Here is a 17,490-nt window from a genome sequence, read left to right as displayed (position 1 = left end):
CCAATCTTTGTTCTTTTTCAAAACTGTTTTGGCTACTCTATGTCCTTCACATTCCCATTTAATTTTGGAATCAGCTTGTCTATTTCTAACAAAAAATTTTTAACACCCTGCTAGAATTTTAACTAAAATTGAATTGAAGCTATAGCAATTTGTGACAAAGTCACATCTTAATAATATTGAGTCTTCCAATCCATAAACATGGCATATCTCACACTTTATTTGTTGTCTTTAAAATATCAAAATAATAATGCTATTATTTTTTTATTTTATTTTCCACTTGTTTGTTATTAGTATACAGAAATACAACTGATTCTTGTATAACTGATTTTTGTATACAAGTAACCTTGTATCCTTGTTTGCATCCTTGTATCCTGCAAGCTTGCAAAATTTACTTATTAGTTCTAGTAAGATTTTTGGTAGATTCCTTACAATTTTCTATGTGCACAATCATGTTGTCTGCAAATAAAGAGTTTTATGTCTTCCTTCCATTTATTTCTTTTTCTTGACTTATTACACTAAGTAAGGCCTCCAGTATGATGTTGAATAGAAGACATCCTTGCCCTAATCCTAATGTTAGTAGGAAAGTGTTCAATATTTCACCATTAGGGATGACAGCTGCAGGTTTTTTCATAGATCCCCTTTATCAAATTAGGTAAATTTCCTTATTCCCAGTTTTCTAAGAGTTTCTGTGATGAATGAGTGTTAAATTTTGTCAAATACTTTTTTTGCTTCTACTGAGATGATCATATGAATTTTCTCCTTTATTCTGTTAATATGTTAAACTGCTAATATGTTAACTGTTAATATGTTAAAATGATAAATCTTTCATTCCTGGGATAACTCCAACTTAATCATGATGTATTATCCTTTTCATATATTGCTAGATTCTATTTGCTAACATTTTGTTAAGGATTTTTACATCTACAAACATGACGGATATTGGTCTGAATTCTTTTTCTTGCAATGTTCTTGTCTGGTTGTTACAAGGTTTATGCTGGCCTCATAAAAAGGAGATTGAAAAGTGTTCCCTCTCCCTGTATTTTCTGAGTTTATATAGAATTGGTTTGATTTCTTCCTTAAACATATGATAAAATAAATATCAATGCAGCCATCTGGATCTGGAGTTTTCTTTGCGGGGAGGTTTTTAATTACAAATTCAATTTCTTTAACACATATGGTGCTACTCAGATTTTTTAAATTTCTCTTTGTGGCAGTTTTGGTAATCTGTATCTCTAAAGGTGTGATATTGTGATTTATAATAAATATATATTTGGTCTTCGTCCCAGTTTCTGGGAGAGCTCCTAAAACCATTGGAATTTCCTAAGTGAAGAGAGCAACAAAGGCATCCTTTGTTATGTTAATGAGGTGACTTTTGGACAACCCTAAGGATGGGGGCTGGTTGCCAGAACCATCCATGTGATTAGAGGGTTGGGACTTTCTGTCCCACCCTCGACCTCCTCCGGCGAGAGGAGAGGGACTGGTGGTTGAATCAATCACCAATGGCCAATGATTTAATCAATCATGTGTAGGTAATGAAGCCTCCATAAAAACCCAAAAGGATGGAGTTGAGAGAGCTTTGGGGTTGGTGAACACACAGAGATGTAGGCTGAGTGGTGACCTGGGAGAGGGCATGGAACCTCCACGCCCTTTCCCCACACCTTGCCCTACGCATCCCTTCCATCTGGCTGTCCCTGGATTATATCCTTTTATAAAAAATCAGTAATCTAGTAATATGTTTCTCTGAGTTCTGTGAGCTGCTCTAGCAAATTAATAGACCCCAAAGAGGGGGTCAGTGGAACCTCCAATCTATAGTGGTCGGTCCGAAGAAGCACAGGTAACAACCTGGCCTTGTCACTGGCGGCCAAAGTGTATGTGGGGGATGGAGGGGCAATCTTATAGGACTGAGCCCTTAACCTGTGGGATCTGATGCTATGATGATATTTCTGGGTAGGTAGTGTCAGAATTGAGTTGAACTGTAGGACACCTAGCTGGCACCAGAGAATTGCTTGGTGTGGGAACCCCCCACACGCACAAATCTGAATTGGTATCAGAATCTTTACATAGAATTTGCCCATTTCATCTAAGTTGTCAAATTCACTGGCATAAAGTTGTTCATAATATTCCCTTTTTTATCCTTTTAATGTCTGTGGGCTCTGAATGATGCCCCCTCTTTTATTCCTGCTATCAGCATTTTACGTGTTCCCTCTTAGTTAATCACACAAACCGATTTCTAAAGTTTGAAATCCTTTTCAGAGACTAAATAGATCTCTATCTGGTCTGCTGTCAATTCAAAGCCAACTAGAAAAGACATATTTTTTTCCTGTCAAAAATACGCCAAACATTTCCTTGTAGTTTGGAGAAATCAAGTAGTATTCACTTTGAAAGCCATGTGTTTTTGAGTAGCCTTATGCTTCCTGGATACATATGTATATTTTAGGGCTTTACATATCTGCCTACCCTTTTCCTAGAGATCCCAGTTGATTCAAACACAATGTTTCAGTAACTGGTTTGAAAGTAAGAGTTAGATAAAAAGATGATGGTGGTCATGGACAGAGAAAACTGGACTGTGGTTACCAGGGGCAGTGGGGGTGGGGGGTGGGGGATGGGCACAAGGGGTGAAGGGAGTCATATATATGGTGATGGACAAACAAAAATGTACAACCCAAAATTTCACAATGTTAGAAACCATTAAAACATCAATTAAAAAAAAAAAAAAAAAGATGATGGTGGTCAAATAAAAGACAGCCAAGAGGGATGGCAAAAACCAAGGACTAAACAGAGAAAATGATTCTTCTTCCAAGTTCCTCTCCTAAACGGAAGAGAATTTGCATTCCCCCTTGCCTAGAGTAGATGCAGTTCTAGTAGCCATAAACCATGAAGTTCAGTCAATATCCTTAGCGGGGGATTCTAGTTTGGCACTAACCACCCCAAGGAAGACTCCAGTGGTTCCGAGACTCTCCTACTAACTCCACAGTGTAACTACCAATATGACTTTTAATCAACTGCACATTTTGCTGAGGCATCATTGGTGCTTTTAGGCAGCAAAGACTAGTGAGAGTCAGAAATGAAGGCAGATTAAAAAAACCACATAACCCGATCAAAAAATGGGCAAAGGACCTGAACAGACATTTCTCCAAAGAAGACATACAAGTGTCTGGCAGGTATATGAAAGGATACTCAACATCACTCATCATCAGGGTAAATGCAAATCAGAACCACAATGAGATACTACCTCACACCTCTTAGAAGGACTATTGTTAAAAAAACAAAAGGTAGCAAGTGTTAGGGAAGATGTGGAGAAAAGGGAACCCTGGCACACTGTTGGTGGGAATGTAAATTGGTACAGCCATTATACAGAGGTTCCTCAACAAATTAAAAATGGAACTATCATATAATTCAGCAATCCCACTTCTGGGTACTTATCCAAAAGAATGGAAATCAGGATCTTGAAGAGAATATTTTTCAGCCTTAAAAAAGAAGGAAATCCTGCCATTTGCAACACAATAGATGAACCTGGAGGACCTTATGCTGAGAGAAATAGCCAGAAACAGAAAGACAAATACCGTATGATCTTACTTATATGTGGAATTTAAAATAGTCAAACTCATAAAAGCAGAGAGAGTAGACTGCCAAGGACTAGGGAGTGGGGGAAATGGGGAGGTGATGGTGAAAGGGTACAAAGTTTCAGTTATGCAAGATAAACAGATTCAAGAGATCTATTACACAGCATAGTGCCTATAGCTAACAATACCCTATTGTACACTTAAAATGTGCTAACGAGGTAGATCTTACGTTAACTGTTCTTACCACACACACACACAAATAATAATAATAACAATGACAATAATAAAGGGGCGAGAGGAAACTTTGGGAGGGGATGGATATGTTTGTGGCCGTGATGGTGGGGATGATTTCATGGCTGTATACTTAATCCCCAAATTCATGGAGTTGTATACATTGAATATGTACAGCTGTTTACATGTGAATCATACCTCAATAAAGCAGTTTTAAAAAAGAAAGAAATGAAGGCATCTAAAATATTCAGAAATCTGAACTATTTGGGTATCCAAGAACTATTATAATAGTAGGACCTTCAAGAAGCTATCCCTGGACCTCTGTTTAAACAGCTTCATTTCAAAGTCAACTAGAAAAACTAGGATATTCTATTAACTCTCAGTAGCACTCTCTCTACCTAGGAAAAGAAAGCAAAAGAAAATCTGTTCATCACTGCTATTCCTTCTTCCATGGACATATTTATACCCACTTTTTAGTGTTTCTTGGCAAAGAGAACTTAAAGCATGGGGTCCAAACTAAACATCACAAAAGGAATGCATCCCCACATACGCAATCACATTCAAGGACATCAGTTTTCTCAAAAGCTTCTCTCAATCCTTCGAAATCAAATCGTTCTCTTTTGAGATGCCTATCAACCCTGATTATGCTTTCTTCATTTTTCACTGTCTCACTCTGCCAGATCCCCTTTGTCAGTGGTTTTGCTCCTTCTCCAACATCATTTTCACCGTCTTCAAGAAATCCTGCTTCTTTTGCAGAACTGGCAATTGGACTCTGAAATTAATTTGCATTGTATTTGCACTGTATTTGCACTGTATTATCCAATGATTGATTCAATGGACAGATAGAATAGCTGATGGTGTTAAATGAGGAAATGTGTGTAGTTAATTAGTGATGAATTTACTATTTATGTTAGAATGATTTCTGAAACCCTCCACAATGCATACTTATATATAGAGAGAGATATATATATGATGCTCTTATATATCATGCTCATTATATGATGCTCTCTATTTATATACACATATAAAAGTTTATATATATATAAAAGTTACTAGTAAAAGTTACAATGGAAGAATATATATATTCTTGTATATTCAATGTAATATATATATTCGTATACATATTCATATATAATGAATACTCATTATATATAATACGTATTCAATTATCAATATATTCAATTCAATATTATTCAATACCAATTATCAATGTATAATATATATTCATTATATATAATATACATTCAATATATAATGAATATTCAATGTAATATATATATGTATTCTTCCACTGTAACTTTTACTATTCTTGATAAAGAGTTAATATGAACAAATGATTACAAGATGCACAAAAGAAATTATTTTAACAGTTTTTTGCTTAAAGAGAATATACCCTTCTGTAAATGACATCAAATTACTTTTATAATACAGCTACAAAGTAACAATAGCTTCAATATAACCAAAGTCAGAATTCAATCACTTTAAAATTTTTAACTTTTGATTAAAGCATAACATACAGTACATACAAAAAAGTGCAACACCTACAACTTAAATTTTAAAGTGCTCTTCTGACACAAAATTTATCTTATTTGAAAAGAACATTATTTAGGTATACTATCGACATGTAGAAATATATTTGATTACAAATAGAAGAAAATAACTATAATTTTAATCTTGGACGTTTTCACTGGTTTACAGTCCTTTAAATTTTCTCTCCATATTTTTGCCTGTTTTCTTTACATTGATTTCAATTTGGTCATAATAATTCCAAAATCAGGGTAACATAAGAGTTTAGAATTTGGAAGGAGCTGTGAACATCATTCAGTTCTATTGTTCTCAAATTTGGAAGATGAATAACCAACAGATTTTTTTAAAAGTTAAGATTTAGGGGCCGCCCCATGGCTTAGTGGTTAAGTGCGTGCGCTCCACTACTGGTGTCCCGGGTTCGGATCCCGGCGTGCACCACCGCACCGCTTCTCCAGCCATGCTGAGGCCGCGTCCCACATGCAGCAACCAGAAGGATGTGCAGCTATGACATACAACTATCTACTGGGGCTTTGGGGAGAAAAAGGAGGAGGATTGGCAAAGATGTTAGCTCAGAGCCAGTCTTCCTCAGCAAAAAGAGGAGGATTAGCATGAATGTTAGCTCAGGACTGATCTTCCTCAAAAAAAAAAAAAAAAAAGTTAAGATTTTGGGGGCCAGTCCTGGTGGCCTAATGGTTCAGCATGCTCCGCTTCAGTGACCCAGGTTCAGTCCCCGGGCATGGACATACAACACTCGTCTATCAGCGGCCAAGCTGTGACGGCGGCGGCTCACATACAAAATAGAGGAAGGTTGGCACAGATGTTAGCTCAGGGCAAAACTTCCTCAATAAATAAAAAAAAGACTTTGGGGTCTCACCAGGGATTCTCATTCATTAGGTTAGTGGTGGGGCCAAAAATCCATATTTTTAAAAGTTGTCCAAGTGAATCCAGATTTGCCTGACTTAAATTCCTACCAAAGCAAGAATCTCCTCCATAATACCACTAACTGAAGGTCATCCTACTTCTACAAAGAAAACATTCAATTTCAGATAACTTCTAATTTAAAAAAATTTCCTCTGACTACTGGGCTGAATAAATTGGCCCATCTATCTATCCACTGCTTCTAGTTCTGCCCTTCATAGCCATACAAAATAAATTGAATCTCTCTTCCACATTACAACCTTTGAAAATATCTTTGGACTGGGCTTTTTAAGAGTTTCTTTTATTCCATTTACAAAATTGATAAGATATATATACACAAAACCTATGGGCAGAGAAAGGAGTCTATGATACACTATCAAATGAAAAAAAAAAAAAACTGAAAACAGTTTCCTAAAAGTATTATAATAAAGATCTGATTTAAACTGGATGCCCAGAGGATTTCCTTCACCGCACATCCACTAGTATATAATGTTTCCAGAAGCCAATATGCAGAACCCAGAGAAGATAGGTCTCATTTTTCAAGCTAACACAAGTTCTTGTAAATATAGAATCTTTATTTATTAGAAAAATACTGAGGATTAAAGATGTCTAGATATCTTGAGGTTTAAAAAAAAATGATAGTCATTAATCTCCATGATCACAGGAGCTAAGACATATCCAGAAGAAATGTAATCATAAATCCAGCTTTGTATCTACTGATATTTAAGAACACTCTCCACACTGTACGTAAGGAGAAAATCAAGATGTTCTCAAGAATATAAGTCCTGTCAAGATATATTAAAGATTAATGCAGCGAACAAAAGAGTAGAAGTCAAGAGACTATGTCTTCATTAGGTTAAACGAAGGAAAGAGAAGTTGTGGGATTAGAAGCAGCACTGCATACACATCACTACTCATAACTATGCCAGATGTCTATTCAGAACAGAGATAAGCAACAGGGGGAGAAGGCAATAGGTAACCAATTCTGAATCAAAAACACGCCCAATATCAAACGGAAGACACAACAGCCACCAGTCTGACTAGGGAAAAGTAAATAAACTCTTTAACTTGCCATTTTTTCACAACAATAGTTTGTTCTGGTCTGTCTAAAACTTTCCCAAAAATAGATGAATATACAGAAATATCAAATTTGGGCTTTAAATCCTTTCTCTTCAAAAATCTACACAGTGGAATTTCTTGCATATTAATAGAGAACTAGAAAAAAGACATAAAAAACAATTTCTATCACATTTAGTTTCCTAACCCTATAGTACAGTATATTCATTTGTCTTTCAGATTATCTTAGAGGTACCAAAGGCCATTTCCCAGATTTTATTGCGAAATAAGCTATTTGCATATTACTCAATTTTGTAAGAATATGGCAACTTAAACTAAAAACCAATTTTGGTGGAAGCAATCCAAAATTAAGCTTTTGAGTGAAGATGTCTTCCTACTTCAAACCAACAGAATATACAGAAGGCTCATCATATTTTAACACATTTAATTCCTTATGGTCAATTAAAATTAGATAAATACTAGAACAATCTTTAAGTCCAATAACCTTTCGTTTTACTAATCTAATCACATCAACCAGAAAGAAAAACAAGTGCCGACCATATGGTCTTGCTGTAACAGAAAATAGCTGCATTCAATAACAGCATCTGTGCATCTTTATCAACACTAGCACTGCCCATACTTAAGTCAGCATATTGTTAAATATAATAAGATGACAGGTCCCTCCACAAAGCAAAGAACAAAAGAAACTGAACATCACTTTTGTGCTAGATTATTTGACCTAGTAGTAACTAAAGAAATGAAGAAAGGATCAGAGATTACATAATTGAGGCACAAAGACATCATAAATGTTAAACTTGTTAACATTAAACGTTAACGTTAACAATAACTTTAATAATGTTTAACTTGGAAGAAATGAATGCGAAGGAACACTAACAACGTATGGAGAATTTTTCTTTAGACCTGGGTACTCAGTTTGTCGATGGTCCTTATCTAGTGATGGGTCCCACTCCATACATTCAGATCCAGACTTCTGCCCAAATGCCACTTACTGACACCTGCGAATACGATTACCTTTCATCCTAACTTGCAGCATAAAGCTTTTGACATGCAATGGTATTCTGATATTTAGATTCAGATATATGAAGGAACACACATTTAAAATTAAACAATAGTATTACATTATATTCTAGCCTAGAATGAATCCTGGGCCTCCACTGAAGAAAACATATGCTTTTAAAAAAACGTTTAAGTATTGTTTTGAGTAGTATGTATCCTTTCCAAAATGTGTTTAAGTATTATTGTAAGCAGTGTAGGTTTTCTAGAAACCAGATTTTCACAAGACTAGTAACATATCACCTATTTTTAAAATCTGTAAATGATGTCTTTTTATTGTAGTTTTGGAATTAAACAAAAAGGAGAAAATACAAAAATAATATAATCCCGATATTCTCATCATCCAGAATTAACAACTGCCAACATTTTGTCATAGTCAATATTGTGACTATTTTTTAACTTATAGTGAAATATTTACGAGATTAAAAATTATATGTATATGGAACATTCATATACTGGCCATTCTTTTCAAGAAAAAAAACATTATCAATACAGATTTTACCTTTGTATAGTTTCTCTGCCAGGCTTATTCCCTGTCCACTAGTCTGTTAATTACCATTATCTCACCTCTTAGTGCAGATTATTTCATACTTCTGTACTACACACTGTCTTGGTTATTGTTACTTGGTTACCAGCTTCCCAAAGGTAAGAAAGATGTAAAGAAAAGAGGCATCGAAAATGTTAACAGCAGTCCTAATGGAAAAGGAGGTCACGGAAGAACATGCACTTCATACTCTACACATTTTCGTATAATCTAAATTAAGTATTCACATTTACATACCTAGATGCAAACTCAATAACATTTGGAATTTTTCTTTGTCTTTATTCATTCATTGGAAAAAAAATATTTGAGGGCCTACTATGTGCCAGGCACTCTTCTAGGCACAAGAAATACAATGTGAACAAAACAGACTAACTGTACTCTTAACACTAACATTCTAGATACAGTATCTGCGCAAATGAATAAGCAACATCAGATGGATATACATGTCAGATGGAGATTACATGATAGAGAGAAAAGTAAAGCAAGGAAGGAGAGCAGGTCGTGTTATGGGCAGCAAGGAAGGGGTATTAAACAGAAAGGTCAGCAAAAGCTTCACTCAGAAGGTGACCTCTAAGGAGACAAGGAAGCAAGCCTGCAGACACCTGCAGGGAGAGGGTTCCAAGCAGAGGGTAACACAGGAGGGAAAGCTCTGGGGAACGCCACGCTTGGTGTGCATGCAGAAGAGTAGGAGTCCAAAATGGCCAGCACAGAGTGAGAAGGGAGCGAGTAACAGGAGGTGAGGTCAGGGAGGTGGGGGGTAGACTGTACAGGGCTTTGCAGAGCACTGTAAGAACTTTGGCTTTTAATCCTGAGGGAAATGAGAAGCCATGAGTGGAATTTGAGCAAAGGAGTGACATGATGTGATTTATAAAAGGTCCACTCTGATTACTGTGTGGAGAACAGAGTCAAGGCTGGCAAAGACGAAGCTGGGAGACCAGTCAACCAGAGTTGCATGTTATGCATGAGAGAAAAAAAGCCCAAAGATCACTCCAAGATGCCTGGCCTGGGAGGGTGGGGTTACTATCTTTTAAGATGAGGAAGACTGTGGAAGAGCACATTGGGAAAGCGAGCTGGGGGACTGGATGTAGAGAAGCAGGAATTTGGTTTTGGATTTGCCTATTTAATATCCAAGTGGAGATTCTGAGCGGTCAGGTCAGCTGGATGTAAGAATCTGAATTTAAGGGACAGGTCGGGGTAGAGATACATAGGTGTGCGTGTGTAAATATGTGTATTTATATATATATGAATTAGCAGTTTACATTTGATATTTAAAACCATGAAACTGATTATACAGAGAAGAAAAGAGGATCAAACTGAGCCCTGAGGTATATGAAGATTTAGCAGGGCAGGAAGTTGAGGAAACTTCAAAGAAACTGAGAAGGAAGGAACAAGGAGGTAGGAGGATAATCAAGAGGACAGTATACTGGAATCTAAGTGAACACTGAATAAAAATTAAAGCCTTTCTCGTGTTCATTCATTAATTCAACACACGTTCCTTGAGTACCTACTACGTGCCACACACTGTAGAAACAAACATGTTTTCTGTCTGTTGTCCCTGTTCTTACGGGGCTTGCCATCCAGGGGGAATGCAGATAAATAAACTTGTAAGTGCTAGTCCCAATAAAGTAGAGGGCGTTTGGGATAACACACCAGGGGCAACTAATCCAGTCTTGGAAGGTCAGGGAAGGCTTTCCTGAGGAAGTGATGTTGAAGAAAGGACCAGAACGATGAGTGAAAATCAGCCGTGGGTGGGTGGAGGAGGAGGAGGAGGGGAGCCTGGAAAGAAGGGTGGGAGAAAACAGCATCCATAAGGACCTGAAGAGAAGAAAACATCGTGATGCCACAGCGGAACTGAAAGTAGTTCAGTACAGGAAGCATAGAAAGAGATAACAAATGAGATAGGAGAAGGGTGGGTCAGATTACCACTGTCCTTTAAGACTTCTGAGGAGTGTGAACTTTATTTCAGAGGCAAGGCGAAGCCAGAAAATTGTTTTACATAGGGGAATGTAATGATCAGGTTTCTATTTCAGGAGGGACATTCTGACTTTGGCATGGACAGAGCCCTGGAAGGGACAGGGCTGAGCGACTGGGAAACTCGTTAGGAAGCCCGGTCCGCAGTCTATCACTGAGACGCAGCTGACCTGCACTCAGGTAGCAGCAGTGGGCATTTGGAAGGTAGACTCAATAGGACTTTGATATGACGAATGATGAGAGAGAAGAGTCAAGGATGAGAACCTAGTTTTTGATTTGGACAAATAAGTAAATAATGGTGCCACTCACCAAATGAAGGAGCACAGGAAGAGGGGAAGGCTGGTGGGAGGGGTGGAATTCCTTGAGTTTGAAATGCCTGTGGGCTATCCAAAACAACTGTTTGGTAAATAGGCAACTGGCTATCTGGGTCGAGAGATCAACCATAAAATCTGAGGTAGAGTTACAAATTTGGAATCACGGGCATATAGATTAAAGCCATGGGAGAGTGTAAAATGAAACCCTGGGAATGAGAAAGAGAAGAGTTGGTTAAAACCAACAGGAAAGGGGCAAGCCAAGGAAGAAGAATCCTAAAGAGAAAGAAAGATGGAGGGAGGGAGCCTGAGAAGGTACAAGGGAGTCTGGGATACAAGCAAAGCCTATAGTGTTCCAGAAAGAAGAGTAGAAGTATGAATATTTTTATGAACATGCACAGAGAAATGCCTTACTTTGTTATTTACACATTTCCAAAATGAACCAACAAATATTTTTCATCAGCTATAATACATTTTAGTCATAGGATACTCTTAGCCTAGGTGAAGAAGCAAAATATAAAATGAAATAAGTTAATTAGCCTTAATAAATGTTTGTTTTAATAATAGACCATGAAAGTACTAAAAATTCTATTATTGGACAACACTGTGGACTACAGATAAAAAGTGAAATAAATGTCAGAAATGGGAAAAATAATGTGGTCTAGAAAGTCGGTAAAAAGTTTTCACCTTTGGTTAAAAATAGCAAGTTGAACCTTAAAGGATGAAGACTACAGGATATGAGAGGAGATGATAATATCAGAGGATTCAAGTCTATACAAAGTAATTTTGTGAGCAGAGTTCCTCAAGGCTAGGTGTCAGAATACTTTACAGATCAGACTGTACACACACACACACACACACACACACACACACACACACACCAAAAAACACTTATCTGGCTCAGAGTGAGTGAAACCAGTTTTGAAATATATATCTTTAGATGTATAAAGTATGTAATTTTGTGTGAGTACAAGTGGGCCATCCTCACTGTATAAATGCCAAGATATATTCTACTGAATTGTCACAGTCCTTTGTTTGAAGAGGATTGTTTGTTATTAGTTTGTTTTTTAAGCTTGCAATATATTCTTGGGAGTGGTGCCTACATTTATTCATATATCAACACAATTAGATTCTAATACTTAAGATGAACAAGAAATTTCTGATTGTTTTTCAACAAAATAATAGACCTTATTCACAGAAGGTGGAGTTAGCCAATTAGCTAAGGCATGCAACAGGGACTCCTATTAATTCACTACATTGATTTCCTCTGTCCTGCAAAGTTCAGTTTTTTGGCTGATTAACTGCATTAATATTAAGACATGTATGCTCATCTCTTGGCTAGGTAAAAACACACAAATTTATTATTCAAATACACATTTAGGAACATAGCTATTGGTTTTTAAAAATGTAAAAAGAATGACAGTAGTACTCTAGAATGTAACACTTCTAATAAAATTAAGCACAAAATTAAATGCAGTGTTCAAAGACTTAAATATCTATCAACCCAAAGTATTCCAATGGCAACTCTCTTTTTTTCATTAATAAATATTTACAAGATTTAATGTGCATCAGAAGCATCAATAAGAGAGAACTAAACAGAGGCACTAAGTACACAAGTGCCCCTCACTCCTCACCCTGAGACTTTAAAATGTTTTCTGACAGCATATAGCCCCTTTATTTCTATTTTCACATGGAATCTAAGTAAACTATCTACCTATTCTTTAAAAAGCCAAACAATATTGTAATTTAATACCAAACTCAAGTACTATGTATAGTCTTTAAATGAGCAAAATACAGACAATATAGCGTTTTCTTGGTTCCCAAACTAGAAATAATATGGCCACGTCAGCAGTAAGGTTCAAATGAAAACAAATTTCACAGCTCTTAAAAAAATATATAACTGTCATTGTTAATAAAAGCCAAGTTTGCAACTGGAAGCACTGCCTTCTAGCCAAGGACAAGATGTGTCTATGTATTATAAATTCTTGGTTTCAGGACATCCCTTAAATGACCAAAAAAAGAAAAAAAATCAAATAATGTTAGTTCTTGCAAATATAATGCAAATAGCATGCTAATTAAAGTATTCGAAAGACAATGACAAACAAGGCCTCAGGACCACAGTACATGTTATTATGTAACTACAATACACATTAAGCAATCACCACGTTGTAGGTAGGCCTTCCAAAAGGAGTTATTATGGTTTACCATGATCAGAGGATTGTGGTGTTGTACTTAATCACGATTTTACCTGCAAGCAGCTGTTTACAGGCGTCAAAAAGTAAAACAGTGATTCTAACTGTAAACCTATACTTCTATCTAATAAATATATTCTATCCAGTAATGGCACACTGTACCTACCCCCCTGTGTTTTCTGCATAAACTTTCTAATCCAACAGGAAGTAAGCCACAAGAAGCAAGTTTCTCTGCTTGCTTTACGAACACAATCTAACTTCTGATTCATTTTTATTAAAATGCCAAAACTCACACACTTAGAACTAGACCTTGTTTCAATGACCGTGAGGTTAAAATTGAACACTGAGGAGGCACAAAAGAAATGACGAGAGTGAAGGCTCTTTGGGGATGTTATTGCTATCTAAAGTAATCTTCAGCCTTTCAATAAACATATAGGCACCTCAAAAGCAAAGCTTAAAGGATAACAATACACAGTACATTTAGCAAGCACGTTATAGAAACCATCAATAACAGAGTAAACAATATAGTCATTATAGAAGTCACTCCAAATATAAGGAGAAAAAGAGATATGAGAGGCAACAGGGCATATGAGCGTCATACTCCAATGGATTTTCTATGATTTCTGTCCTGCCTGATCAAAAAATTTCAGGAAGCCTGGTGTAAAATCTTCTGGGCTCTTCCAAAGATGCTGGTCTGAAGGCAATGCCAGCCACCTGACACCCCAGAGTAGCTCATACGACTTCTGAGCAGTAAAAGGAAGGGCATAAATAAAAGAACAGTAAAGGCAGAAGATTTTTCAGGCAGTTGAAATTACAACTCTATAAAGCAGTTTTCCAAGGCTGTGCCTAAACTGTCCCCGGGAAAAGACTTGTTTTTCTACCCAAAGCAAAGATCCACACCAACAGCAGCCAGGACACTCATTAGTGTTAAAGAAAGACTAGGGTCCAGATGCAACCAGCACAGAGCTGCCACCACCTCGGAGAGCAAGGGCAATCCTTGGATACATCACACCAAATGCACACAGCCATCCCTAACCAGCCCAACTCCAAAAGTCTGGAGGATGGGGACAGAGGGAAAACAGAGGCTTGTAGTATTCCCCACCACCTGAAAGCCGGGAATCCCACGCTCTGAGATGATCAAGATGGGACATTTCAAAGTAAGGAAAACGTTCTTGCAAAAGAATCACTGGAAGTTCCTGCAAACAAAAATGGCCAAGGCTTCACCTCGCTACTGCTTAAGCTGGGGTGCTCCCACCAACTAGCCCCAAGCCCCGGAAGCCTCTTCTTAGGCCCAATGGCCGCTGACCCAACCACTAGCAGGACACCTCACAGACACAGGCCACAGTGAGCCGGGGATGCTGCCTCTGCACTTACCTCGCAGGCGGGGGACCCGAAGTCCTGGAGCTTGTCACCATCTCCCTCCGGCAGACCAGTCCGGCGTGTGGCCATCATTTCATTTCAAATTACAAAGAAGGGACCGACCCTTTGGAGTCCACATTGGGGGCGAAATGCCACCACACACCAAAATGAGAAGAATTCCACAATAGGTTCCAAGGAGGTGCAGGGCTGGTAAAACAATGTGCCAGGGAATGAATGTTTTTATGAGGCCCCTTCACAACGCCCTGATGATTTCTCCGCACTTAACGGACTTCACCGTCTTCGTCCATTTCTCGAGACGCAAAAAACAAAGACGACAGGTCTTCTTGGCAGCTAGTGAGGCCAAGTGCAGAGAGCGGTCCCCCTCCTCCTAGAGCTCCTCCGAGTCCAAGAGGAATCTGGGCGGATCGTGAAGGCTCGAGCGTCAGCTCCCGGAGACCTTTTCTAGAAGAGGGAAAAGTTAAAGGGCATGAACTTTCTCCGGACGCCGACCTTAGCCTTGCCCATATGTCCACCCCAAGTTCGCGTTCTCAACACTGGCAAAGGTTATTCGGTCCATGCTGATGAACCGCACGTATGAAAGATGAAATAATCTTCCCATACCAAAAAGAGAGAAGAAACAAAAACCTATAAATCAGGAAGAAAAGAGAAACATCAGAACTCCACGGTGGCTGCATCAAACACGCCTGGCTGTTGTGCAGCCCTCACGAAAAAACATTCCCTTTTTAAGTGCATTTTAATATACGTATTTTCTGGGCAGAAGAGAGGGAATGTACATGTTCTTTTGCATCACCTAGATACGTACACTTAAGGGAAGTTTTCTCTCCCCGAGACTAAAATGGGATAACACTTTCCAAAACCCCTCCTCGTTCCCCTCCATTCCCCACCCCTAAATAAATTAAAAACAAAAAGCCAGCCTCGGACACGGCCAGCGCCGGCTGGGCCGGCGTTTCCAGGCGGGCTGGGTGACTCCGGCGCCCGCAGCCCTGCCCCTGCGCCCCGGCCGGTGTCCCCGAGGAGGCGGCTGTTTTCCTTGGCCCGCGGCGGGGCTGGGTGGGGACGCGCGGGCCGGGCGGGGAGGTGTGCGCGGCCGCGCGCGGGTGGCACCAGGGCGCAGCTCCCTCTCCGGGGCATTATTCCGGAGCTACATCCATGAAGTCGAAGCCCCAGCAACTTTGATTTAGTTGCTGCTCCTCTAACTACCATTCGACACGATCTTTCCCTTTCCCCGTGGCCACCTAGGGAAGAAAAAAAAAATAGGAAAAAGAAAACCACCACCCACCTACCACTATTTCCTCCGCCCCTTCCAGAGGCGGGTCGGGGATCGCAAGCTCCCGGGAAGGGCGGCCCAAATATGTACTTTTCAAAAGGTGTGGGGAGATCTGGGGTGAAAAACCAAACCGAGGGGGCTTACCCTTCCCGCCCCGCTCGGCCCGGCTCCCGAGGCGCGGCGGCGAGCAGGAACGGGGACGCGGGCCGGGCGCGGGGCCCGGCCGGGACGCGCTAGGCCGCAGGCTCGGTTAATATTCATGAGCGCACGGGAGGCGCCCCTCCTCCACGGCCGGCCGGCCGGACCCCGGCGCCCGCCGCCGGCCTTTGTGCCCTTCCCTCCGCCCTCCGCCCTCCCTCGCTCCGCACACGCGGGCGCGGCCCCTCCGCCCCCGCCGGGCGCCCGCCGCGGGCTCCCTCCGGCCCTGCGCCAGCGCCGGGCGGGGTGGCCCGGGGCGGCGGGAATGGGGGGAGCCCGGGACGATCCGGGCTCTCCACCCGCCCCAGGCGCTGCACCCTCTCGGCCGAGGGGGAAAAGAAATCAGACACGCACCGGAGATCGCGGGGCGAGTGGATCCGCACCGGGCTGGCCGGCCCCAGGACCAGCCGGCCCGAGCGGGAGGACGATCCGGCGCTGCCCGCCGCCGCCGCCGCGCTCCGAGGCCGCCGCCCCCGGCCGGCCGCTCCCAGGCACCGCCGCGACCTGCCCCGGCCGGCCCCGGGCTCTCGGCCGCCGCGGGAGGGCGTGGGGCGGGGCGGCGGCCGCCGGACTCTCCCCTCGCCTCGCCGGGCCGGGCCGGGGCCGCGCTCGGGCGCCGGCGATCGCCAAGTGACAGCAGCGCCTCGCTCCGCTGCCGCGCCGAGCTGTTTCCCGGGGGCGGATTTCTCGCTTCTTCCTCCCTGGATCCACCTCCTCCCACTCCACCTCCTTCCCCTCCCCTCCCCAGGGGAGGCTCTGGGGCTGAATATTTTCTGTCTTGAATAATACGGTCCCGGGAACCGACGCTGGAGAAGGGAGATTAGCTTGGAGGTGGGGGGCGGGGGGGGTGCTCGCCAACCCCGTTCCAATGTGTCTGGGGACCTACAAGCCCTCCCCCCTCCCCTGCACCCCCTCAAAACCAGGCACACACAGAACCTTCCCCGCCTCCTCCGCGCGCCCAAACGCTGAGCAGGAGCGGCCAGGAACCGGGGCTCTGCTGGGAAGAGACTCGGGGCTCAGCATCAGGGCCGGAGAGGGGGGCGATCACACAGCTAGATGTGCGGGATTGAGGGATCACAGGTCTCAGACTGCGCGGACACGTCTGGGTGAATTTCTGCCCCTTTTTTGCAGCGGGAGGGGAAAGAAGCTGCGAGGCGACGTGGGACTTCAAGATAAGGGAGTGTCCTTTCACGCCCCCAGGCAAAATAGCTTCTCGATTTGGGGGAGACGGGTCGTAGCGAAACGTTCTGCCTTCAAT

At 41.2% G+C, this 17,490-nt stretch overlaps 1 protein-coding gene across 5 annotated transcripts in view; it reads right to left on the bottom strand.

The window, feature by feature from the left end:
- The window catches only part of ARHGAP21 (Rho GTPase activating protein 21), a 129,138-nt gene extending 112,030 nt beyond the window's left edge, over positions 1–17,108 (bottom strand). For 2 of the 5 annotated variants that reach the window (XM_087420733.1, XM_087420737.1), the window contains exons 1-2: positions 16,587–17,108; positions 14,762–15,208 (exon numbers count right to left, since the gene is read on the bottom strand). In XM_087420733.1, coding sequence (XP_087276859.1) covers positions 14,762–14,839 — 78 coding nt within the window. In that variant the 5' untranslated portion in view covers positions 14,840–15,208; positions 16,587–17,108. Of the gene's footprint in view, positions 1–14,761; positions 15,209–15,569; positions 15,590–16,046; positions 16,139–16,178; positions 16,365–16,586 lie in introns of those variants that run through there. The other 3 variants (XM_087420735.1, XM_087420734.1, XM_087420736.1) reach the window with 3 other exon arrangements.
- Positions 17,109–17,490: the final 382 nt, after the last annotated feature.

Source organism: Ceratotherium simum, chromosome 32 (genome assembly GCF_057802395.1).
Source record: "Ceratotherium simum simum isolate JZ-2026a chromosome 32, ASM5780239v1, whole genome shotgun sequence".
In the NCBI taxonomy this organism is placed as follows: Eukaryota; Metazoa; Chordata; class Mammalia; order Perissodactyla; family Rhinocerotidae; genus Ceratotherium; species Ceratotherium simum.
The sequence above is the reverse complement of the archived record's forward strand: the minus strand, read 5'-3'. Positions and strand labels throughout refer to the sequence as shown.